Source organism: Sarcophilus harrisii, chromosome 3 (assembly GCF_902635505.1).
Source record: "Sarcophilus harrisii chromosome 3, mSarHar1.11, whole genome shotgun sequence".
Lineage (NCBI taxonomy): Eukaryota > Metazoa > Chordata > Mammalia > Dasyuromorphia > Dasyuridae > Sarcophilus > Sarcophilus harrisii.
The window spans coordinates 330,977,353-331,004,190 of record NC_045428.1 but is presented as its reverse complement, the minus strand read 5'-3'; the positions used below and the strand labels follow the sequence as shown (position 1 = coordinate 331,004,190).

At 43.0% G+C, this 26,838-nt stretch overlaps 1 protein-coding gene across 1 annotated transcript; it reads right to left on the bottom strand.

Annotated features, from left to right (window-relative positions):
* Positions 1 to 1,338: 1,338 nt before the first annotated feature.
* EN1 (engrailed homeobox 1) lies at positions 1,339 to 8,605 on the bottom strand. The gene is made up of 2 exons (XM_031959976.1): positions 6,943 to 8,605; positions 1,339 to 2,516 (listed from the first exon to the last, which is right to left on the bottom strand). The coding sequence occupies exons 1-2, from the start codon at positions 7,931 to 7,933 to the stop codon at positions 2,200 to 2,202; spliced, it is 1,308 nt and encodes a 435-aa protein (XP_031815836.1). The 5' UTR covers positions 7,934 to 8,605; the 3' UTR covers positions 1,339 to 2,199.
* Positions 8,606 to 26,838: the final 18,233 nt, after the last annotated feature.

Below are 26,838 nucleotides of genomic sequence, written 5' to 3'. Positions count from 1 at the left end.
GAAGTAGACAAAGAGCAGAGATTCATTTTATGTTTTTGTTTTTTATACCCTTAGAGAAAATACTCCAGCAACAGACACAAGCACTCAGAGATGGAAGAAAACGGTCACTATTCAAGTTTCTCATCCTCACCCCAAAATCACCAGAGACATAAGAAGTAACCTGGTTCCTTCTTCTGGAGGATTTGGGGGAAATTGGAAGAAGAAGCAACGGAGAGAGCACATTTAAGATTTGGTCTGTTCTGGCATGTCTCCCATCCCCGTAAGATGGGAATGTTTTATACTCTGGATGTGGTTGTTTTTATTGTTAGAAGTCTTATTATGTATTTTGTTATTAAAAATATTACAGTGCTATCATAATAAGCTTGCAAAAAAGTCTACTTTGGGGCAATCGAATAGACATCGACAACCTTAATAAAGCTAATAGTAACATACTGCAGTGGCTGTGAATATTCCAGACTAAGGAAGCCTTTGAGCCCAGTTCTCCTGAAGCGAGATAGAGAGCGCGCTGGCCCAGAGGTTTAGGCTTAAAACTTGTGGGTTCGTTCTATTTTACATCCTAAGCCATTGCTTAAGCGGGCGCGCATACACACACACACACACACACACACACACACACACACACACACACAAACAAACACGGGGTCTCCAGACTGAATCACTCTGCGTAGGGGGTAGAGGAATAGGGGCAGAAAAGGACCATTCTTACTAAGAGGCTGCTAAGCAACCCGCTGCCGGGTAAAGATCATTTTCAGAAAAGGTTCCGCGTTGCACCCCACCCCCATCTCCTTATAGGGAGATGCTTTTCCACCCTCTGGCTTAAAGGAAACACATATTAAAGAGAGAAGGTGATGAGGGCGCTGAGAGCACAGCTCCCTGGGTCGGGTCCACGTGTCAGTCTAGGCAAGTCCCCTGTCAACTCAGCTCTAGGCACTACCCCAGAAGAAAAAGTGCTTTGTTATTGATATTTCTTACCTCCCCCCGCCCCACTCCTGCTTTTTCTTCCCCTCTGTCCCAGTGATGGGTATTTGTTTCACGGTGAGATCTGAGATCACTTGAATTCCGTGGCCCCGAAACGGAAGTCCCATTTATCTAGAGATTGCCTTGGCCTGGAATCTCCCTGGGATTAGATAATGGCTTCCCCTTTACCCCTTCACATCAGTCTACTCCAACTCAGCTCCCAATGTATGAAAATAAGGGAAAGTAGGGAGTGAAGGCTGCTCAGGTCCGACTCTGCCCGCCATCCGCCCTTTCCAAAACCCCAATCAGACGCGAAAGGCCAGTCAAATGAAGTCAACCAGCTGAAACTCCAGTACCGCGGACGGGCAAAGGCCCAAAAGAGAACAAGCGACGCTGGCTTGTGAACACAGTGTACACTTTATTTCAGACTACAGGTTTCTGAACATAATAAAATCTTTGGCTTGTAGCGGCGGTTCAGTCTCGCAGTCTGTGGGGTCGAAACAGGTCTCAGAAAAAAAAAGGGGGGGGGAGGGAAGAGGGAAGGAAGAAAGGAATAAAAGGAAGAAGGAACGAGAAAGGTGAGAAACTAAAGGAGAGACAGGCGACGCGCGCGCGCGAGCATACACACACACACACACACACACACACACACACACACACACACACACACAAAGCAAAGTCCAAGATAGGCAGAGAAATAGTGAAGAAAGGTGGAGGAGTGGGAGGAGAGAGGGAGAGGGAGGACCGAGAAGCGACCACATTCAAAAGAAAATCGGAACGCAAACGAAACGGGGAGAGGGGAAGAGATAAAATAATAATAATTATTATAATAATTATAACAATAATAATAATAAAGAAGATTAATAAAATGTCCAGCAAATAGAGATCGCTACACATATTTTTTTTTTCCTTACCTGAAATTAAATATATACAAGGTCGTAAGCTGTTTGGCTATATAGAGATTTAAGTGTTCGCATTTTCGTCCCTTATACTATTAATAGAGAATAGATCTGATTTCGATAGCACCTGTCCAAGTCTCTCTTTTTTAAAAAAATTCTTTTTTTCTTTCAACATGACTTGCCGTTCGAAGTCTTTTCCCCTTTTCTTTTGTTTATTATTTTTTCCCTGGAAAAAAAAAATCGTTTGAGCCGGAGGAAAGGAACGAGGAGAGGATAGGGATGGGAGGGTGTCAGGAGCCAGTGCGAAGCAAGAGATGGGGGTGGGGGGAGAAGGGGGAAGCGGCTACTCGCTCTCCTCTTTGTCCTGTACGGTGGTCGTGGAATGGTTGTACAGTCCTTGGGCCATGAGGTGCAGAGCCAGGCCGTTCTTAATGCCCGTGGCCTTCTTGATCTTAGCCCGTTTGTTCTGGAACCAGATTTTGATCTGGGACTCATTGAGGCTGAGCTCCTGAGCCAGGGTCTGCCGGCGTTGCTCGGTGATGTAGCGGTTCGCCTGGAACTCCGCCTTGAGTCTCTGCAGCTGCTCTGCGGTGAACGCCGTCCGTGGCCTCTTGTCCTCCTTCTCGTTCTTCTTCTTTTTCAGCTTCCTGGTGCGGGGACCTACATGGGAGGGAGACAGGCCAAGGAGGGGAAGGCAAAAGGGAAGGAGAGAGAGGACAGAGAGAAATGGGGAAAGAGGGAAGAAAATGGGGATGGGGGAGGGAGAAAGAGGAAGGTGGAGAGGCAGCTGTGTGAATTGTATCAGTGAAAGAGGGTGCATCATACTTTATGGATACTAAAGCCCCTTCTGATTTCGAAGTCCGCCTCCCTCGTCTCCATAGCATCCCCACCCTGCCCCAAAACGTTTGTCTCTTATTACCCACTCTTATTTTCCTTCTGATGGATTGTTAAGAGTGAGAAAGAAGGTGGGGGGGAATGGCCAACAGTTGCAGGACCCCCACAATCTCAATGTAGATTGAAGGAGGGGAAGAGGAAGCTTGTAGGATTTCCCCCTCTCGGGAAATATACAGTTAAAAGAATGGGGCGGGAGGAGAGAGCCAAAGGCACTCACCTGAGAATAAGATTCTAACTAGCCAGGGCCCAGGCAATCCAAGAATCAGAAAAGCCACAGAAAATCCCAGGAAGAAAGAAATTGCTAGGAATGAAATCTGAGCCCCCGCCCAGTTTTCTTTCCTTCTGCTTCCACTTCGCCTCCTCTCCCCCCCCCCCCCCCCCACGGAAAACCCAAAATTGGCCTGTAGAAGCAGACTGTGCAGGCTGGCACCAGCCATTCCCACCATGTCAGTGAGGAAGGGGACAAGGCAGCTGGGAGAGGAGAATCTAGGGTTCCGAGTTAGAATCCCAGGCGAATCACTTTGTGTGTCCCCCTCACCCCGACTTCACTATCAATCCTTTAATTTCCAAGATCTCAAATCCCGGCTCCACCGAGACTGAGAAAATAAGTGCTTGTAGAAATCACTTCAAACCAACGCGTACTGTCCTTTAAATGGACAGCATCGCTGTTCCTACCCCTTCCCCCACCCCCATCTCACAATCTAGAAAAACCCACTCCACCCCCATCCTCACCCGCATCAGAAGAAAAGCCAAGAGATAGAGAAAATGAAGCCCGCGGGGTCAAGGCCTCCAGAGAAAGACCAAGAAATAGGCAATGTTTTTTTCCGGCCCCCGCCTTAAGCCGTTTTTCTTTCTGCTCCAAGCTTCACTCTTAACTCCGGGTGTATTGGGTTGGACTTTAGCGCCCCAGGCCCATTTCCTTCCCGTTATTTTCTGTGAGACCCTGGGGAATTCCAGACCCCGCCGCGGAAAAAGAGGAAGTTCGATGCCTTCTACTACAGACAAGTTTCTGTACCGTCAGACGAAGTAAAGCCAGACCCGAGGGCTGTGGGAAATATATTGACTGCTAGGGCACTCTGCTTAGAACAGCAGATAAAGCCATGGTCCTGGCTAACATTAGAAGAAACGAAAAAACTCAGCATGATCACAGTGGAATCTTTATAAGCGTTCCCATTCAGTAACCTTATGGCTTTCTCTTCCCAGATTACCACTCTACCAATGTTCACTTGTTGGAAAGGGATACCTGCTTTTATCCAGACTGTGGTGATCCCAGCCTCTGAGGATTTCGAAATTCATTACTTTGGATATGTTTATGTTTTTAAGGTCTATGCATTTTACTAATTATAACAACAACAAACAAAAGGAAACAAAATGTAACGAATCAAAAAAAGAAAAGCAACATAAGGAAATTGAAATTGTTTATTTGTTTTTAGCCCTTCTGCCTTTTCCAAGATAAAGTACTCCCTGGCCCTTTGCTTCCCTCATCGATATTTCTAGACCAAAACACAAACGGGAAAGGGGGAACGGAAAAAGCTTCTACATATAATGCAGGACTTCATCCAGAGACCAAGGACATGGGCATACAGCAGCCAGGATTCATGGATCCCAGGCGATAAATTCTGCAAGTCTGCTGAGCTTTCTATACACCTAGGTTATGTAGTATTTTGACAGTCGATAGGGGACTGGAAATAGAATAAAGATAAGGATAGAAAACTATAGAGCTACATAAATGGACAGAGATTTTAAGATCTCACAGCTGTCAGTTGGCCTATCCCTCTACCTGATCCATGCTTCAGTACACCTATATTCCCATCCTATTTTTTTTTTTTTTTTTTTTTTTTTTTTTTGATATTTGATTCTTAAGGACTTTTGCAATTGGGAACGGAAAGATTAGAAATGGAGATTTTTGAGAAGGGATAAACAGTAGAAGCTGAAGTCTCCTGGCCTTTCCTTGTTAAGAAGCTAATTCCTTTCTATTTATAAAAAGCCTAAAGCTTGAAGTACTCCAATGACAGTGCCACCATTAAGGGAAATGCCCCATCACTTGGTTTCTGCTACCAGAAGGGAATATAAACATGGAAGCTTTGAACAAATTCTAGTCTCCCAACAGTAAATGGATTTGGGCTATGAACCCCACAGTGAGCCCCAAAAGGAAAAACTATTAGCTTTTGATGTAACCATCAGTCAGGGCCTAGGGAATTTGGGGCCTGTTAGCCAAGCCACTCCTGAATGTAGTTTAGAGACTGGGGACATCTTTCTCTCAGATAACCTAGTCTCTTCATGCTGGAAAAAAGAGGATACAATATCACAGTATCAAAGCACTAGATTAAAAGGGGGCTCATTTGATGGGATCCTGGAGCTCATTCTTCCTGGGGGAAAGCTTTCTCTAGGTTATTGCTAACTGAACCCCCCCCCTCCCCTTTCCGGTTAGCGAGCAGACGTCTAAAGTCCATTTTCCACTACAAATCAAAATTCTCCATTCTTTCTAGAAAAATCCTGTGTTCCAGGAAGTTACAGGAGATACCGTTCGAATCCCTGACGCTAAAACTCTCGATACCAAGAGCAAAAACGCTAAGTTAGACAAGGCAGAATCCCAATGAAGAAAGAGAAGGCATTTAATTTATTTCTTTAATAATGTGAAGGGAGAGGGTCGACCACAGCTTGGTCTCCTATCTATGTATATCTTAAGACTGAGTTTATGATGGTGCATGTGTATGGACACAGTGAGCATAGGCAATAAAATCTTTTCTCCCCGGCCAGCCCTAGCAGCCGATCTGACAGCTCAATCACTCTATCCATCAGGCGAGTCAATCAAAGCAGCTTTTCGGAGGTTCAGGGAGACCGACGTGTCAATAACGGGGGGATCGAGATGGCTGAGGCTGATAGCGGTCTATCGATTGGCTCTGCAGTCCAAGGAATTCGGGACAGAATTGAAGGGGAAGGGGAAGGAGAAAAGAAAATGGAAATGGGAAGTTGGGAAACTCCCGGATACCTGCATAGAGTTCCGATCTCCTACCCCACGAAATATTCTCCGGTCTCTCAACTTTTACCTCTTTCCTCAGCCCAAGTTTGGCTTGACTGAGATGGGATTTGAGAACTGAGTAGATGAGGATTCCTTCTTCTCTCCCCACTAAGACGGGAAGAGAATTAGGGCCTAAGAGTTGAGGTCCAATGTCGGAGACTGAGGAAACAAGCTAGGAGCAGCCCAATGAAGTAGAAGACACACTAATGGGAATCTTGCTAATGTCTCTGTGTCACCAAAGGGGGAAAAAAAGGAACGTTGGGGGGGGAGGGAGAAACACCTCAAAACAATCGGGAATGGTAGGTGTTGTGTCCTGACTGAGAGCAAAGGAAAAAGGGCTAACGGAAAAAAAGGACTTTGAAAGCCTAGTTTCGAAGGCAAACAGTGCAGTGTAAGCAGCAAGACGCAGAAGCTGGCCTTAGGGCCTGCTCAGGCTTCTTTCTTTTCTTATTTCTGTCCTATAGATTTTTTTTCCTCCCCCCTACCTCCTTCTTCCTAAAGAGAAGATTCATATTCTGGACTATCTTAACGCCTACTTTCTCTCTCTTAACAACCCAGGGGATCCTTGTGATTCCTTTTGAGAATTATTCTATAAAAGCTCCTTGTTTCTTTGCCTCACGACAGGGCCTCCTTCCCGTACCCAAGGAAAAAAATCTCTCTCTCTCTCTCTCTCTCTCTCTCTCTCTCTCTCTCTCTCTCTCTCTCTCTCTCTCATTCTAATACACACATATCACATATCTATAATTGCAGGCTACGTTCTTTACGATATAAAATCTAATTTTCTAGCCCAGGCCTTCCAATATTTATCAAACACAAGTCCTCCTTAACCAACCCAAGAAAAGGAAGGAGGGAGAAATTATTATGAATAATGCTTTAAAGTGCTTGGAATTCAATAGTGAATCTTCCTCGGTGACCAACCCCAATAGTTCCAGAACTTCAGGCTGGGCGAAATATGAAGACATCGCAGAAAAGGAGGAACAAATAAAACATGCGAGTAGAGGTGAAAGAAGAGGAATAGAGAAAGGAATAGGATAGGTTGGGAGGAATGGGGGAAGGAAAATGCATTATTATTTTGGTTTCTAAAAGCTATTGGCGGAATTGGGTAGAGAGTGTCTATCAGTGACTCCAGAAGGATAGGGAGTGAGGACTCACTTCAAAGGGGGTACTCACCAGAAGATGGGCGGTCTGAGTAACGAGTACAGTAGACCCAAGCGGGCCAGACTAGCGGTTGCTGCGAGTCAGTTTTAACCACCGGTCCGCCGTTGGCCGAGCCCATGAGTAGAATAGCCGGGTTCCCATGTTCCCCGTATTTAGCGCCGGTTGCTCCAGGACTTCCCCCGCTTCCTTCCGAAGGCTTGGATGCAGCGGCTGCTGCAGCCGCTGCCGCCGCCACTGCAGCCGCTGCGGCAGCAGCAGCAGCGGCCGCGGCCGCTGGGTTGGCTTTGGAAGCTGCGGTGGCGGGAGCCGGCGCAGAGCCGTCGGGCGTCACACAGTTCGCATCTGCTGAGCAGAGAAGTGAAGCCGGGTTGGCCGGCCGCGTGCCCAGAGGATTGGCCGGGTCTCTACCTGCGGCTGCCTGGCCTCTGTCTCTCTCTGCCCGGCTTCCTCCTCCTCCTCCTCCTCCTCCTCCACCTCCTCCTCCTCCTCCACTACCACCACTACCAGAAACAGCACTACCTCCACTTCCTCCTCCTCCCGTTCCAACCAAGAGCTGCTGTTGCTGCTGCTGCTCCTTCTTGCAACCAAAGTCTGGCCTTAAAATGTTGTCTATGAAAAAGTTGGTGGTGCGGTGCTGCTGGGGCGGCGGCGGCGGCGGTGGTGGGGGCGGCTGGTGAGGAGGCGCTGGCATCGGCTGTGGCGGCGGCGGGGGCTGGTGATGATGGTGGTGGTGATGGTGGTGGTGATGATGGTGGTGGTGGGGTAGGGGCTGGAGGCAGGGTGCTGCAGGAGAGGAAGGAGCTTGCTGCGGGGACACTGGCACGCTGTCTCCATCGCTGCCGCTGCTGCTGCTCCCGCTGCTGCTGCTGCAGTTGCTGTTGCTGCTGCTGCTGCTACTGCTGCTGCCGCTGCTGCTGCTGCTGCTGCCGCTGCTGCTGTTGTGGCTCGCAGTGCCCACGGTGGAGTCGCGCTGACTGTTATGCTCCGGCTGCTGCTCTTCCATACTCAGCCGCCCCGCCGCCCCGGACGCGGCTTCCTTCCCCCTCCCCCCCGCTTCTCTCTCCACCCCACTTTGCCAGTGGCCGGTGGGGGTGCGGGGAGGAAAGAAAGAGAGGAAGAAGAAGGAGAAAAAAAGAGGAAGAGAAGAAAAAGGAGAAGAAAAAGAAGAGAGGGGAAAAGACCAGACGCTTGTCTCGAATCTCTCTTTTACCGAGCAGATGTTTTCCTCTCTAATTTGCAGATATCCAGAAATGAAGACACTTGGCTATTTCTTTTTGCAACCAGATTCAGTTTTTGATTTTGGTTGGTTTTTTTTTTTGTTGTTGTTGTTGTTGTTTTTTTTTTTTGTTTTGTTTTGTTTTGTTTTGTTTTTTAAGGAAGGAAAGCCACACCAGGAAAAGCTCCCCCAAATAAAATATTTTTTCTTAAAGGGAAAAAAAAAATCCAATCCTTAAAATCTAGCCATCCTCCTAAGCAATAGTGAGGGGTTTGACTTCCCCAAGTGTCATGCTCAGCTTTGCCCACAGCTCGAGGTTGGCAGCGCCTTTAATCGCCTTTGCTTTTTTTGCAGGGAGAGAGTGTCTCCGCCACCGCGCCTGGGCTTTTTTTTTTCCTTTTCCTTTTTTTTTTTTTTTTTTTTTTTTCAAATCTCTGACAGCTCCGATCTTTGCACAAACTCTCTCTCTTAAAAAAAAAAAAAAATTTCACCCAGGCACACTTTTTGCATTCAAACCGGAAGCACGTGAGTCTGGGCCGCACGTGTGAGAGACCAATAGCGAACCGCGACTCTCGCTGTCACCCGTGACGCAGGCCAATGAGTGGGCTTGGAACTTTGCGGATAAATAATCCTTGGGGTTGGAGCGGCGAAAGGGGGAGTCGCGGGGTAGACTAGTGCGTCCATTCTCCACTCGTCTCTTCCTCCACCCCCTACTCTTCATCACCCCCTCCCCAAAGTTCTCCTTTTTCCCTAAGCTTAGCCTCCATCTCTTTCCTGCCCCATCCCCTAAGTGTGAGTGTGGAGAGGGGGAGCTGTTATTTGGGATGTACGTAAATATAAAATTAACTCCATAAAAAAAGCTTGTTCTAGTCATGCTGGGTAGGATTACGGGTTCATATTCAGCAGGCCAGGCAGGGTCAGAAGGGAAAAGACTTTGGTGCCGTCTCTCTTCACTTCAAGAATCTAATCCTTTTGCTTTCTTCTATGGAAACTGAGAAGTTGTCATTTGACTGGAGTAGACATAAGTGACAGTGATGGCTATAATGATGGTTACGACGATGATACGATATGAAATTTGTTCTCCGATATTATTAAACACGGGTTTAATTTGATATAGATTTAGAGAAAGTTTTTTTTTTTTCTTTTTCTTAATCGAACCAAGGCAACTATCAGGGACAAGCTAACATGACTAGTTTAGGCACTTCATGCGGTTAGGGTTTCTATATCTGATAAGCATCCGTCAGCCTTTTTGTTGTCCTTTTTTCCTTTTCTGAGTTGAGTTGACTTAACTATCTCGAATAACTCATAGCCAGCCAGCGCAAGTACTGGGGTGTAAGAAATACAATTTGGATGTACTTGAGCATATAGCAAAGATCCCAATATACACGTCTTACCTTTGTTATTAGTCAGAAGTGGATTTGACAGTTAACCTTCTGAAAGAATAGTAGTTGTAGGATTCCTCTCTGTAGTTAGGCTTCTATACTGGTCAGGAAGCTGCAACTCCAAAAGAGAAAAGAAGTTGCTTGCCTGGAAATCTCCAGATGCTGATACTAGGGATGAGAAGGAGAAGCTCCTGTTTGAAAGACAGGAGGAAAAGATCTTTGCACCATAGGGACATTGGCTAAAGGCCAAACTTGTTGATAAATATTTTCCTGCCAGGTAATTTTTTTTAAAACCCAAACCCTTACATATAATATGCTCCTTGGTATAATGATTTCGAATACTCACTCTTTTCTCATTTTCTTGGCATAGAATAATGATTATTCTTCAATTCTCCTAAAAATAAGTACCGCCACCAGCACCAGTTCACCATTCCACCACTTCCTCCATGTTCTGGGACCCTTAAAATTTTGTCTGAACGTGGTTTATGGAGTTGTTTACTTTGAATCTAGTTTAGCAGACTGACCTCCGTTCTTCGATTTACTAACATTTCCTTGAGAGTAGAGATGTTTGGGAGGGTTCCCCCGCTTATGAACACCCCGAAATATTCCACTTCTTTTGCCTCAGTCCCTATTCTCTGGGAGACGGAAGCTCAGAGTATTTCTGGTGAGGGATTTTAAATCCTAACCTGTTTCCTTCTTCACTTCCCCTTGGGAGAAGAGCTGGATATTTGGAGACTCTGGGGTGGAGTGGGGGAGATCCCGGGCCAATTTTCCATTTTCATCTCCATCTTCTTTTGGAGGCCTGGTCTACACTTCAAGAATTCACACACACACACACACACACACACGCACACACACGGTCATTGTCCGATTGTTTTTATGAAAAGTAAATTGGGGGGGGGGAGATGTGGAGAGGGGGATAAATGAAAAAAGCATGTCAAGTGAGATACTGAGGTAACTGAGATGAACTAGCCCCAGTTCGGAGATTTTGATTTCTCTTCCTATTTTCACAATTAATCTATGGATCCCCTTGGAGGCACCGGCATCTTTGTCGCCTTTAGAATAAAGGTAAAAGATGTCAGGGTATCAGGAGTTGGAAGGAGACTGAGGGCAAAAGGAGAATTCGTCGGATCCTTTTACTGAGAAGGGACTTCTATCTGCTGACTTCGGCCGCTCAAATAACACTGCCACCCACCTGGGGGTGGTGGGGTTCCTCTGCCCCCCCATCTAACAAAATATTGGGGCACTCTGTCCCAGTGTGCCTCCCTCAACCCCCTCAGACATCCAGGCACCAAAATGGGGGGGTGGGATTTTATTTATATTTAAGTTAGCAAAATTGAAATCTTTATCCCGCAAGCGAGCGTGGGTACTTAATTAAATTCTAATTAGGACACTATCAATATCCTATTTAGCCACGTAGCTTTTGTGCAGCGCGGTCCCTTTCAGCACCGTAAATAGGGTCTCGACGCGTTATCTCGCCTGCAGGAGACGCCTCGAGAAGGGCTGCGGAAGATAATTTATAGGTTTTAATTACTCTTCATTCCGCCTGATCAGCTTGGCGTTCATCACAGGACTGTGAATAAAAACCTGGTCAAAAGCTCTGTCACATTGCGCTGGCAAGACGCTTAATCAAAGTGAGCGGGGCCCGCGCTCCACGCGGCCCGACTCCTCCACGTAATTTCCAGGCTGCTGATAAAGCCAGCTGAATAATGCGGCGGCCCTTTGGAGACACCATTTACAGAAATGACTTTATTGACGGCTTAACGTCGGTAATTCATTTTACCTTTCATGTAGTGGAGCCCGGATTTGTTACAGTAATGGGATGATAAATGCACCGCCGGCCCTATAGCTCCGACTGTAATGTGGAGCACAATGCGCGCTCCCAGCCCCCAAAGCCGGGGCCCCGGCGCGGGATGGCCGCTCGGTCAGCTCACCTCCGCACCTCAAGACCCCCGCCCTGTTTCCCTGCCCTCTCTCCAAGCTCCACTTCTTCTCTGGCTCAATTGTGGTACATTAAAATAAAATTGGAAATTAGGGGTGAGGGTGCTCTCTCTTAAAGAGGTGCCTTCTTTAGGGGCTCTTTTTCCCTAAGTTTCGTAGAAGGGTAATTTCCTTCTCTTGGGGAGATGAAATTCTCTTTCTGGAGAAAATCTGAATTTGGGATCCTAGGGAGGGGTGGGAAAAGGTGGTTACATTGAATGGGGGGGGGGGGGGGGGGGGAGGAGATAGAAGAGAAAGTGCTCAGGAAGAAAGAAGGATCTATCTACTCCCTTCTCTCCGGGCCTGAATCTTAGAGCACTCGAGAAGTTTATAGGTGTTGTGGTGCCCCCGGTCCGGCCAGGTTCCTTTTCTCCCATCCACCCTGGAAAGTTAGAGAGGAAGGGCAGAAGGGAAGAACACTTCCGTCATAGAGTCAACCTTTCGCGTTGGGTTCAAGAGAGATTTCACTTTCTCCCTTGGAAAAACCGGATAGTTTTGGTCTCCCCTCAGACCAGCTTCCATTTCCATCTAAAGGGGGAAGGTGTCTTTGATTATAAGTCTCAGTGTGCCATTCTGCCTTCCCGTGTCCACCTTTCGAGGAAGGAGTATTTTTGTAACCCAGATTTAAGGTCATTGTGGTTACTAATTGTCAGATCCTAGCCTTCTCACCTTTCCAAAGTGGTAGCCTTCTGTTGAACGAAGGAATTGGGGGAATTGATACGAGGTAAGTATATATGTGTTACAGAAACTAAATCTCCCGGGGGGAAATAATGTTAGTAACAGTATGGGGGTGTCAAGGCCCCAGGGATGAAGAGGGTTCTGGCGATATTTAGGAATGTAAGAAAACAATCTGCAAGATTTATTTTCCTTTTTGCTCTCAATGCCCGTTGCATAGAGGACCCAGCTTTAGCTAGACCTCAGTTCGTGATATGTGTGTATTATGTTTTTCTGTATCTTTGTGTTCGTGTATGGTTATGAAAGTGCATTCCGGATAGTCTTTCCTTTAAGTAAAGTGTTTGTTGTTGTTGTTGTTGTTTTACCAGAGGTTTATTTTTATTTTTGTTAAGACAAGTTAGTTTGGGTTCTATGTGATTTTAAAGATGGAGAGAATAATTGGTAAAAAAAAAAAAAAAAAAAAAATCGACAGTCTTTCTCTGTGTGTGATAGGAAGTATATCCATGTGTTTAATATACACGGTGGTAATCCTATTTCGAGTCTAGATCAGATCACATTGGGGCCTTATGGTGCAGGACATAAATGAGTTGTTCTAACACAATAGATTCCAGTCTTCCTACGGGGACTGGGTGACCAGCGGTTTTGTTGGAAGTGAATGCGAGTAGATTTCTACTACAAGTGCAGCAGTATTATTATGAGCTGTAAGGTCACACTATACATCGCAGGTCCCCAAAGCCTATAGACCTTGGGAAATGTGCGGGCTCGAACCACGTCATTGTACCTGACAGTCCTTTCAATAGACTAATTCAATTATCGCTCGGGGATTCAGTCTTCATTTGAAAGCAATAATGGGGGTGGAGGGATTCGTTTGATGATAGGTACCGGAAGGAGTTCTGCTAGAAACTTAGAGCTGGGGTGATTCTAAAGAAAGGAGAAGAAAAAGAAGGGGAAAAGAGAAGGGCCCTTGGAAACAAAATGTCCTTAGCCCTAGAAATTGTGATGGTGGATTTATTTGTGTAAGCTGACAATAGTCCCTTCGGTAAAATACATTTCCATGAGTTTGTGTATCTAAAACTACACACGTGTGTGCATGTTCATGGAAAGTCAAATACTAGTTTGCAAAGAAATATCTTAATATGAATTAAATTGAGTAGGATTGGGGGATTGTAATATAAAAAAAAATTTGGATTTTATTTTTCTTATTCTACTGTCCCATTTCGCCCAACTTCTCATCTTCACCCCAGGTACTAAAGTTCCTTCAGTGTCTGTTCGGGTGAAGTGGTTCTAAGTTTATTGGACCAATACAATTCGAAATAAATGTTTCCCCTTCATCCTTTCAAAGAACAGAATAAGACTCCCGGGAGAAAACAAAACCCTTACAAATCTGGCCTTTGAAAGATTTTGAAAAGGAGGGAAATAATACCCCTAAGATAATAAAGCATCTTTTAAAATGAGGGAGATTCAAAGAAGGGCATGATTTCCTTTACCTTCTAAACTTATTCCATTGTCACTACACCCCCCCCCCCATCCCTCCCGATCTGTTGTATATTTTTAAAAAATATATTAAAACGAGGAATCATGCATTCGCAGTTTTTGAAAAACAAGTGCAAACCCTTGCGGATTCCTAGAGAGAACAAGGAAAAACTTGGTTCTCTGTCTTCGATTTTGGGGAAGGAGGAATTTTCTATCGATTCCTATCCCCAAATAAATCTCTTCCGAGTATCAGAAAGATACATAAAAGAGACAGACACCAGGAGTAAGAGTTTCTGGTAACCATAGTTCTCTAGCAGGGAGAGAGAGAGAGAGAGAGAGAGAGAGAGAGAGAGAGAGCTGATAAAAGTTTATTTATTTTTCCCGTCCCTAACCTTGATACACTGTTCAATTCAAACCACAGGGATCCAAAAACCCAAGACCGAAATATCCAAAGTAATCCCGCTTTCCTTCCACTAAAACCAAAGTTAAAACGCAGCTTCTGATTTGATTTTCTTGTGTCCTTTATTTTTTCCTCTCCCGCCCATAATACAACTGAAAACTGCGTTCTCCCACCCCATTCCAGAGCCTTTCAGGCAGAGCCAGTTTGGGAGTCGTGGATCTCTTAGTCCCCACCTGTCCGAGTCTCAGCTTTGGATTCGATCGCCGGATAGTCGCGGTGCGTAGTCCACACGAGCTGTGCGAGTGTGTGCATGCGTGTGTGTATGCGTGCGTGCATGTCTGCGGGGAGGGGGCCTTCCCCGCCTCTTGGGCTCTCTTTCTATATTCAGTTAAATCCATTCTCCAGCGGCCCCAGATCAAACAGAGAAGAAAAATAAAAGAAGAAAAAAATCAAAGTCGTTTGTTTAGAAACCTCCAAGAGGACTCCACGTTTTCTCGCTTTAAAATTTTTCTTTCTGCTAAAGTTGACTGTTTCCCTATCTTCAAACCCTAAGTAAGGACCCCTTCCCCACCTCCCACCCTCACCCCCACCCCCAGGAGGTTGTTCCCTAGATAGAGATCTAGAACGCAGGTCTGGACACAGCAGTTAAGGACTGAAAATGAAAAGGAAAGGCATAACACATGCACACACGCGCGCGCGCGCGCACACACACACACGGCAAATCAAGGACCTTGGCCTTGGTTCTTTGGGACTTCAGCCACTTGGTTAGGCCAGAGGCAAGTATACTGGTACCCATCAACTAAAGGTCAAAATTCCGCCCCCCCCCCCTTTTTTTTTTTCAACTTCAGCTTCCCTGAACTCTTCACTGGGCTTGAGTCATATTCGTCACTTCTCACACTCTCCAAATCCCAGACCTGCAGCCGCAACTGGGATTACAGATACTTAAAACTCTGTGGAGACTTCTAGACAGAGCTTTGGGGACTTCCGACTCCAAAATTAGTTGTTTCGGAAAAGAAAGACTAGGAGCAGTTGATGTAGTTGGGGGGATATATAGAAGGGGAGAATATTAATTCCACATACCAAGTGGAGAGTTTGAAGCTATGGAAAGACAGTGGGCATCCTTTAGAATCTGAGGACCTACAAGTTTTATCCATACTCTTCCTGACTTTCGAATTTCAAGTCTATCAAGGTTAAGAATCAGAAAGGAACCAGCCTGAGAAGGTCACTTCAAAATTCCAAGCAAAGGCAAAGAGATATTCCCTATTCTGCAAAATTCTTTCAAGCTTCAGATGAATTTTTTCTTGACTAGGCTAATGTGTGTGTGTGTGTGTGTGTGTGTTCGTGGGATTATATTCTGAGAGACACTGGCAAAATTGATTTTCTTTTTGAAAGACTCCATTAAATGGACATACGTATACCCAACTTCCAATTTCTCCATCAGGGAGTAAGTTCAAAGTTCCTAAAAAAGTCTTCCTGTTCTAAGGTAAATCTTATTTGGCTTAATTAGGGCCTTTAGTTGCCAACGAAGCATCAAGTTGACTAGGGCCTCCCGTGGAGTAACACTAACATCTACATAGATAAAATGGGCCTCTCTGTTTTCTTTTCCAACTCCTAATGGCTGGAGATCTTTTTTCCATTGCGGATTCACTTGGAGTGGTACTTTAAGTTTTAACCAGCATCCCATCCTCTAAAATAACTGAACAAGTACTGTCCTTACCTGGTAGAACTCTCCTACTAATAGGGTCTCACTAAGTCCTCATCAAACTTCTCCCAATAGGAACTGATCAGCTACCCCCGAAGTCCGGTTCAGTTGGGTCACTTCTTTTAAATCTTCTCCTCATACTAGACAAAGTGTGTGAACATCACACTGTAAAGAGGGGACTGTGTGTGAGCACCTTACTGTGTAAGAGGGGAGCTGGAAAATGAGTTGAATCTTTGGGGAAGCTGAGTCACCCTCTTTCTTTTTCACGAGACGCAGTTTGACTGCTGCCCAGCGGCGGTCGGGGGAAATAGGATCCAAAGGTGGGGACGAGATGGGGGTGGCGGGAGTCCCAACTCAATTCCAGTCACGTCCCTTCCAGCTCAGAGGATGTCCTCTCCAAAATTGTTATGCAAAGGAGTCGAGTACGTGATCTCCTGGCGATAAAGGAGGCAAAGCCAAATATTAGAGGAGAAGTCAATAATGTATGAACAGATTAAGAAACCCATCTCTCAGACAATTATTGCAGCAATTGAAAAAGCGCCCTCTCTCCCCTTCTCCTTCTCCGTTTTTCTTCTTCTCTCTTCCTTCCCCAAATTATTAAAGACATATGAATATATACATATATATGTATATATATATATATTTAAATAGAAGATATAAGGTGCTTGTGGGAGGGGTAGTCTTGTGGGATGAATGAAGGAGCCAAGGAAAGCAGATAAAATTTCTGGGTTACGTTGACTTTGGCTTTTCGATAAAGATGGGGGGGGGGAGTAAGAGGGGGGAGGGTTAAGCTAAAGAATGACTGTAAGATGTGCTTCGAATAGGTTTCTGACTATATTTCCAGAGTTCTTGGAGTGACCTATCCTTACCCATTAGTCAAAATGTTTATTAGCTCTCCTGAGAAATGAAGTTTGAGTTTTCGATAGATAGTCCAGGAAAAATAAAGCAGAGAAAGGGAAAGCAGAGAAATAAAGCAGCAGTATTTTTTTTTTCTTTCCCTTTTTCCTTTAAAGGGAGAGGTAGAGAATTCCAATTTCAGCCTTGAGTTTGGAAGGTTCAGTGTCTAGCCCAATTTTCAGTTTTTCTTGTCTTCAACCCCACTTTCTTCCTCTTCCCAATTCAGACAGACAACAGCTGGCCTCCCAACCAGTTCAGTAGGTTTTCCGGAACCCTGGGGGATCATTTTCGTGATGAAAGCGCCACCTGTCGTCATTTTATAGAACATGCAATTGTGGAAATTTTGGGATAAGGATTCGCACCAAGGCAAGGATTTGTATTTGAATAAACTGGAAAGGATTCAAAGATCGAGGGACCCTTCTTGAGAATTTACTGCCCAATCAAGACTACCTTTGATCCAGAAACTACGGATCAGGAAGGAATTTTGCAAAGGAACATTGCCCTAAGCTGTACTTCAAAACTAGTGAGGAGAAAAATTAGTTTTGGAGTTGGATTTGCTATATCATCTTGCAGAAAGAAAGTTCATATGCATATAACAAATACATCCTGTATGTTTATATACATATATATGAAATAAATTATGTACATTATTTCCACGAAATTTGACTCTCAATGTCCTTTTTTCCCCTTGCCTTTCCCAAATCCAAATCCATTTCCCTCAACATCTTATGTTTCAGTAGAACTGAATTTTTCTTTAAATTGTTGGAATAATTTCCTAATATCCGTAATTAATTTTAAAGTTTATATTGCAGTTCATTAAAGAATGAAGATGATTCACCTAGCATTTATTTATTTATGCACCGGATTCAACTTGATAATCTGTAAGCTGTTCAAAGTCACAGGCCTGTCTCATTTTTCATATGCCACTATATACACCCAGAATTTAATATAGTGCTTTGCATACAACAAATAATGTGTTAAATTGGATTAAATTGCCTATTTCTGCCATTCAGGGAAGGAATTTGTATATTCCTATCTGGTCAGGGAGTTTCTCCCAAATGCCTCACACTCCCACATTTTCCCCAAACTTCAAAGGACTTAAAGACAACATTTTTAGAGATGAGGCCTGAAAAACAAAATCTAGATAGGAAAAGACAAAGTGAAAGGACTGAGGAACTTGGAGATTGAAACGAAATAAAATGAAATAAGATCCTAACATACAGTGGGGTGGGTGCACAAGCCTACAAATGGGTTATTAAACTCAAAGGATCCGGGAAGTTTTGCAGGGTCTTGAGTCCAATGAAAAAAAATTAACTTATTGTATCTACTTGTAAAAAGTAAAGCCTAGAATTTAAGCAATTAGCCAAGTAATCCAGTCCTCAAACTATGTTTCACTTAAAATATCTGTACAATAAAAGACCAAAAAGAGGGGTGGATTTTTTTGTTGTTGTTTTAATATATTTCTTTACCTGGAAATTGATTTTATTGGAACTTACTTAAATTTCCACTTTGCTTCATATATTTAGATTGCCCTGAAAAGGCCCAAGCTAAGAAAGGAGACTCAATTTGCTAAATATTCTACTTTCCGCCTCAAATTGCGTGTATTTCATGTGACGTGCAAACATTATTTGTTTGAGGAAAGAAGACAAAAAGATGTCTTCCTTGAGAATCAAAAGGCATCAGCCAGAGCAAGAGGAAAGGAGTAAACATCTGAGGACGTGGCGTCCTCCGTTGTTAAGGAGAAAGGTTTACCATCAGATCCGGAGCCTCCAGGAGCCTTTCTGGTTTTTCATTCCAAACTGACCGCAGTCTGCCACTTTGCCTCCTTAACCAATGCATGGAAGTGGACCTGTTAGACTACCTCCCTCTGAAACACCCGAAACTTCGAGTCTGTCACCTCATTACTGCCTTCTCAAACACTCCGGTGTCACCCACATGCCTTTTTTATTGCGGGGACCCAGAAACCTTACTGAATCAAACGAAAACTACACCTAGATAAGATATACGAACTTTAACTTGGGAATTGAGCTGGAAGTTTCTGGCCATCCCTAAAATGAGCCTCTGGGTGCTTTTCGGAGTTATTTCGTTTAGACATTGTTACAATGGGGCTTCTACTCTTTAGTGGCGTCTCGTCCTGATTCACAGTTTCAGAATCGAAAAACAGAGGAGATTTTTCACTGAAGGTGGGCCACAGGTCCAAGACGGATCACCGATACTGATTCTTAAATATCATGAATGGTTCTTTCCTCTCCTTACGCCGGCGCTTCCTCTTGCAGGATTTGAAGAAAAGGACCGGAGGACTAGGGAAAGGGAGGATAGTGGAACTGCGCTTGAGCTTTAAACTGAGAATGAAAAATCTATGTGCAGGCCCGCTCTCCTGACTCTAAATGGGAATGGGAAGGGAAGATGTGTGTGAGTTGACGAATTTGGCCATTTGTCGGCCAGGATCGCCACTTGTCCTGGGTTTTTTTTTTTTTTTTTTAAACTCTCAAAGCCCAAGTTTCCCCGTATAAAGCAGCTCAGAAGGCTGTGGAGTTTTTCTCCCGGACCACAAGTCCTATTTGAGAGTTGCGGAGCGGTGACTGCCAGATCTCAGCCCTTGGATGACCTCTGAAAAGGTTTTTCTCCAGAACGATCCGGAAAAGATGGAACTCTAGGACCCTAGATCCAGACATTCAAATTAGGCAGGACTAAGGCGAGTGGATCGGGGAGAGAGGCTCGGACATCATAAGATGGTGAGGAGAGGGTTTTGCACTTGACCAGTGTTGTTTATGTGGATTGTATAGTTTGGGATTCCCTAAATCCACAACTTGGGAAGATGGAAGGAAAGGCTAATTTTCTCCCACGTTTATAAGCTGGAAGCTTTCCAAATATCATAATCTTGTAAGGCGTTCAGGGGCAGGAACACAGATCTAGGAACAAATAAAACGCACTCATATGTGCAGCGGAAGGAAAGAGATATAAACTTTTATTTCTAAAACCAAACATTGAGATGAAAAGTGGACCACTTAGTACATCGTTTCATATTTCCAAATATCTGGTTTTTTGGCATGTTGCTGCTTTTAAAACTAAGATTTGGGGATTGCCTTTTCCACTTTTCATTCCAAACATTTGGATTTAAAGGCAGAATAAAAAAAAAAAAAAAAAAAAAAAAAGAACTACAGAGCCAGTAAGACAGGATGAGAGGGAGGCAATCAGGGACAGCCCAATGGTTCAGCAATCCCAAACCACCCATCACGTGGCTCTTGTGTTAAATCTAATATAATACACAACTGGGTAAGAATGTGACTGCTTAGGAAACCCCCGATAGACATGGTAATAGGGTGGGAGAGCGAAATGCATTAACCGGTTGTCTCCCAGACTTTAGGAAGAATTATTGTCAGTGAGAGCATGTGTAGACAGATGTCGTCTCCCCCTCTCTAAACCCAAACTTTTTGGAGCTGGCCAACCTCTCGTTGTTTCCGGAGTAGGGAGGGGAATCCTGCCCAGCAAAAGGGGGCAAATCCGCTTCTGTTTCCACCTGGGGTTGAAGTGAAATCTTTCAGTGGGGCTCCTTTACTCGTTCGGGAGAGGGATGGCCTGCTGGGGTCAGAGGGCGCAGTGTGCAGCTGGCGAGGGCCAAACCGAGTGGGTCTGACCCACATGGGAGAAATCAATGTTATGGAAAGTCCCGGGCTAGCGAGTCTCCGATCCCAGGAGTAGGAAAAAGGGTGTTCTGGAAGTTGGTAGACAGTGAGACCAGTGAGTGGAAGGAAGAAACGCTCCCAGCACTTCTCCTGAGCGAAACCTCAATTCCAGGACCTAGCTGTCACTCTGGTCTCCTGGGGTTGTGTTCCCTCGCCCCCCACCTCAAGCTTTTGGAGTGGCGAGTGCACAGTTTAGGGATAAAAGTCAGAAAAAAGAGTTCGTGACTGAAATAGGGAGGAGAGGGAAAAAAAAAAAAAAAAACCAAACTAAGAAACTATCTTACTGTAATCTGCCTGCCTTTGTTTCTGGGGAAACAGCGGAAGATGTCTCTGACTCCCTGATCTATCTTAGGACCCGTCCCAGGATACAACCAAAATCCCAGGACTAGAAACCCATTCTGGAAGGAGCGAGGGACTAGGAGCGTGGAAATAGAGTAGAGTGGAAATTGCAGTCCTTGCCCTCGAGGAATTTAGGCTCTAAATGCTGGAAACAAAAGAAATGAGAATTAAAGAGGGAAAGGTGAGAGAAGATTAAATAAACCCCAGGCTTCTCCAGGCTCACATTTCTCTCACCCCATGGTGTATTTATAATGATAACCGCTCCTGACTTGCTTTAAAGTTTACCAAGTTGCTTTCCTCAAAACAACCCTATGAGGTAAGCAGTGAATTGCAACCTCATAAGGAGAGCTATAAACAGAACGATTTCTCTGACGCTCTTCCCAACCCCGCACGAACGATCCTTTTTCCAAGGGGTATCTTTTCACCTCTAACCTTGTGAAGAAGGTTGTGGCAGGTTGGGAACTTTCGAATAGAAGAAAAGTTGAGCCTCCTGTAGGAGTTTTCCAGGTGTCTAGGGAAGAAAGGAGAGTTACTTATTATCCTTGAGTCCTTTTCTACATGTGAAATTGTATTAGTTAAGGAAGTCGTACTCTGGGAATAAGTGTGCTCTCCTAAGGAGTTCTCAGTCCCTCTCGGTGTTTTTCTATTTCTGTTTCTGTCTCTATCCTTGTTTATCTTCCTTCCTCCCTTACAAAATCAGGAAGGGCATTTGGATTCTTTTATATCCAGAGCTGGCGCATCCAGTGCTATGGATATGAGCGCAAGTGAATTTGCCTGCTTCCTGTAACACTTGGAGGGCTCAGAGAAATCTTAGGTGAAAATAAGTTTCCACTAATCTTTCTGGCAGATATTAAAGTCTCTCGTCAGGCTTAGAGGTAAGGCCCTGATTCTCCCCCACCCCCATCCTCCTCATCTCCCGTTTCTATTCCCATTCTCCTATATTTTTATAGACCAATTTCAGCATTTGTCAGATGCTAAAAACTTCCTATCAGAAACTGACATGTTTGAGTCTTATAACTCTGTGGTTTTATAGATGCTTTTAATGGAGAGGTTTGGAAAGGGAGTCATCCTGCCAGTTAAAAGGTGTCAGCACTTTTGAATGAATGTGAATTGGAACTTGACAGAGACATTTTGTGAGAAGTGTCTGGCCCTCAAGCCAAAGATACATCAAGGAAAAAGATACCTAAGACACCATTCTGGGAGAATCATCCAATGGGAAGCAGTAACCTCAGCTGTGGAAAATGATATAATGTTTGGTGTGACAGAACTTGACTTGAACCAGGGTTATTTATCTTGGCCATGTCACCGAAGGGATGCAAGCCAAAGGACTCGACTTCAAATACCCACTTGTCTGGTGACCTTTTAAGCAGCATCTTTTTCTCTCTTACTGCCAGTCTCCTCTTCTATAAAGTAGGAACTTGACTACCACCCACCACACAGGAATGTTGCAAGAAATAACTAATTAAACTACTATAACGTGCTTTGAAAATATTAAATGCCAAATAAATGCCTAATCCTAACAATAATCATAATAGCAGTAATTATGTGCCACAGAGCACATCCTTAAAGAGTCTAGTGGTAGGGCCAATTGCAGCCTCGGCTTGGGTTAGGAGAATGGGGGATATTCACCATTGAATGGCACTCCTCATTCACTCCCAGCCCTGCAGCAAGATATATAAAGTCCCAGATTGGACTCCCCACATTCCATTCCTGAGCCAGACGTTGATGGAAAGCTCTACATGCACTAATGAAAGGTTCCTTGCCCTTCTTCCCCAAAGGTTTCTGCTGCATATATAATTAGTCTGCAGTGTTTGATCAAGATGGAGGCTGCTAACACTCTTTTACTCAGGAGATTCCAGATTCCAAATTTGATCTGGCTGTCACTTTGATCAGCTCTGGTCTCTTGGTGAAATATAAGGTTGGGATCCCAGAATTTTTGTCTAAAGACTTGGATGTTTGGTCAGGGGATGCAAAGACTCAATTAAATCTTCTGCTCTTGTAGAATAGATACAAGTCGAAATCACTTTTTGCATATAGTTTTGGAGTCCAGTGGGTGAAAAAAACAAAAACGAAACAAAACAAAACAGGTTCTGTTTTGAGATCCCCTCATAAGATAAATTTGAAATGTACTTCCCAGAAATTGTCAACAGTTTAAAGTTATTCTAGATAATGAAGCGATATAGCAGGTTCTTATGGAACATACTAGGTGACTCAGAAGTGGATATGACATTGGGCCTGAAATCAAGAAGATCTGAGTTCAAATTTGACTTCAGACACTAACTAGCTAGGTGACCCTGGTTAAAACACTTAACCTCTGGTTCCCTTAATCCATTAGAGAAGGAAATGACAAACCACTCCAGCATCTTTGCCAAGAAAACCCCATATAGGGACATGCAGAGTCACACATGACTGATCAATTGAACAACACAGAAAATGAAGGGTGTTTGAGACATCTTTCTTAACTGTCAGACTGACATCAAATAAAAATAAGCAGGTCTTTTCGCAAATGCCCATCAGAGAAGGGAGAACCATAGAAATTCTTGAGCCAAGGTAGCATTTCTCAACTTTAATCTGTTTTCCATTTACATTTGGGCTTAACATTTTCAATAAAATTCAATTCATTTCAATTCAATAAATCTTGAATGTGAACTGATTGTATATAGAACTTTGTAAACTTGGTGAAGAATGCGAATGTTTCTCCAAACAGTAGTAAGAACAAAGTTGTGAAAACAAGGGACATGATACAATGGAGAGAGAGCACCGAACATGTATGGTGTCTGGTCCACATGTATTCTGTCTAGTCAGAAGCTTGAGTCTGAATCTTTATTCTGGTACTAATTGTGTGATTTTTAACCTGTGTGGTTAACCTTTGTTCCTCAGTTTTCTAATTTGTAAAATGATGAGAGCAATAAATAAAATAAAATAAAAACCTACTTGATAGGTTTATACGAAATAAAATTTGTTATAAATGTAAAAATTTGTTGTTGTTGTTTATTTAAGGGGAAGAATTTTAACTTCTGATTTGGTACAGTATATTTGAACCTTCAAATGATCTGGTTGGCTACCCCTTCCAGTATATTTAATGTTTCTTTATCCTACATGATTCTTGAAGAAGCCCTTTTATAAATTCTATTTAGAGGATTTATCCAACTTGCTAGAAGCCTTCTCCTGGCCAATGGTTTCCAGTAATTGGTTCTTGAAGTCCTTGGGGATTTGAGATGACATCCAAAGGGTTCATGTTAAAATTTCTTTAATGTAATCTTAATCTTCTTTAGTGTAAATGATTGCAGAATATTATGTGTAGCATATTAAATTACTTTGAGGATAAAAATCATTTTTTGATTATTGTTTGTGTAGGAGTTTGGGGAGCAAAAAATATTGAGAATCACTCTGAGCCCTTTGAAATTCTGGGAATCAATGTCAATTCATTTTGATAATCTCTTCTCCCTCACTTTAGCTTCCTGATAAGCTAACCTCTTGTTCTTGCCCTACATTTCCATATCATGTACTCCTTTATCATTGGTCAGATGCTCCTGCCTGCCAACCATGTTGCCTTTGGATTCTTTAAAGATTTTGGCATACTCCACTATTCTTAGCTATATGCCATAATATTAATCTTTTTTTTAAATAGCCTTTTATTTACAGGTTATATGTGTGGGTAACTTTACAGCATTAACAATTTCCAAACCTCTTGTTCCAATTTTTCACCTCTTACCCCCCAACCCCTCCCCAGATGGCAGGATGACCAGTAGATGTTAAATATATTAAAATATAAATTAGATACACAATAAGTATACATGACCAAACCGTTATTTTGCTGTACAATAAGAATCAGACTCTGAAATATTGTACAATTAGCTTGTGAAGGAAATCAAAAATGCAGGTGGGCATAAATATAGGGATTGGGAATTCAATGTAATGGTTTTTAGTCATCTCCCAGAGTTCTTTCTGTGGGCGTAGCTGGTTCAGTTCACGTAATATTAATCTTAAAAAATGTGGAGGGTTGCCTAAAATCACTGAAGGTGATATGCTGATTTCTCAAAGGCAGTCCAGGCAACCCTATTTCTCATATTCAGTTCTGAAATGCCATACACAAACTTTAGAAATCTGTCTTTGCTCAGGATTCACATTCATTCTATGCTTTGACCAACTCACCACACTGAGCTTTAAACAGTTCAGAAGAAAATAGAACATAAAGAAAGTATGGAATCTTTAAAGATATTTAATATTAGGAGAAAGTATTCTTGGTCTGATTATTCATTTGGGACATAAGAGACTATAGTCATGTACTACATTTTCATAATTCCTGAAGGTCATGAATTCTATGGTTCCTCTTAGGATCAAAGATTTAGACGCTGGCAGTCATCTCAGTCAACCTCTTTATTTCCCAAACGAGGAAACTGAAAAAGAAGAGAAGTCCGGTGGTTTACTCAAGATCCCACAAATAATAAGTGGCAGAGACAGGATTTGAATGCATATTGTCTGACAGCATGTGCAGGGCTCTTTTCTCTTTACCGTACTTATCACACACTCATTTAGCCCAATGCCTTTTTTTTTATTTTTAAACTATTTTTTCCCATTAAAGACCATTAATTTTCTCTCTGTACTTCCTCCCCACTAATTGAGCAATAACAGCAAAGCAAAAACCCTATTAACAAATAAAAACAATCAAGCAAAACAAATTCCTAAGTTGGCTATGCAGAAAAATCCATGTCTTATTTTGTATCTTCAGTCTATCAGCTCTCTGTGAGAAAGCGGACAGCATACTTTCTTCCATCCCTGAATTTGATTTTTTTTTCATTGCAACACCCTTTTTTTTTTTCTCAAATTGACGTAAATAAGCCTCAGAGAAGGTATAGTAACTTATAGAGGACCATGCAAGTTCAAGTAGTCAAGACCAGGTTCAATTCCAGCTCCTTTGACTCAGAAGTCATTGCTCTTTTACATGATACATTAGCTGTCTATCAATGTTCTCATTTCCCAAGTTCCATTTAAGCTACTTCAGTTTCATGTGACCTAAAGAGCAGCCTTGTATTGATCTTCTTTTATCAGCACCATGCCATCTGTTCCTCAGAGCTTCTTTATTTTAGTTTTCATTTTCTTAACTTTAACCACTGAAATATCAGGCAATTCAAAAATTCACGTTCACATTATGAGACAGCCCAAATATCATTGAATGTAAACATTTTAGTCTGATATTTCAGCACTTGATTATAAAATTAACTGTTCTATGGACTAAAAATATATAAATGCATATGCATATACATGTGTGTATGCATGTATTCAGGAATACCATGGGCCAAGTCCTGTACTGGACCTTCTTTAGGCATAGATGAATGAATCAGAAATAGTTCCTGACCTTGAGATACTTACAGTCTAGTAGAAGAAATAAAACATATAATAACTATAACATAAAGTAGGATATGCCAAGTACTATGAAATCTGCAATTCAAAGGATCATACTCTTATGAGATGATCCAAATACCACCGAATATAAACATTTCAGACAATATTTCAGTACTAGATTAGGTAGCTTAAACATTTCTTTCTTTTTTTTTTTTTTTTTTTGAGGTTTTCTTTTTTTTTTTTTTTTTTAATTTAATAGCCTTTTATTTACAGGATATATACATGGGTAACTTTACAGTATTAACAATTGCCAAACCTCTTGTTCCAATTTTTCACCTCTTAACCCCCCACCCCCTCCCCTAGATGGCAGGATGACCAGTAGATGTTAAATATATTAAAATATAAATTAGATACACAATAAGTATACATGACCAAAACGTTAAACATTTATTTCAACTAAAACAATATCAAACACATACTCTAATAATAACTAATATTTATATAGACCTTCAGGTCTATAAAGCATCATATTTGATCATCATAATAGCCCAGAGAAGCAATCATTCAAGGTATTATCAAATCTATTTGAAAAGATAAGGAATCTGAGATTCTAGAGAGTTTAAGAGACTCATTTTTGCTCATAGAGTTTACAGGTATCAAAGGTGAATTTTTTTTTTTAGGGAGTCAGGGTTAAGTGACTCATCCAGGGTCACACAGCTACTGTGTCTGAATTCAGATTTGAATTCAGATCCTCCTGACTCCAGGGCCAATGCTCGATCCACTGTGCAACCTAAATGCCCCAAACAATATCT

Bases quoted from the DNA above. Each gene is read 5' to 3' on its own strand.
- EN1 (XM_031959976.1), bottom strand. From the start codon at position 7,933: ATGGAAGAGCAGCAGCCGGAGCATAACAGTCAGCGCGACTCCACCGTG. The intron at 2,517-6,942 runs GTGAGTACCCCC...CCTCCCATGTAG, and splicing joins CTCAGACCGCCCATCTTCTG to GTCCCCGCACCAGGAAGCTG.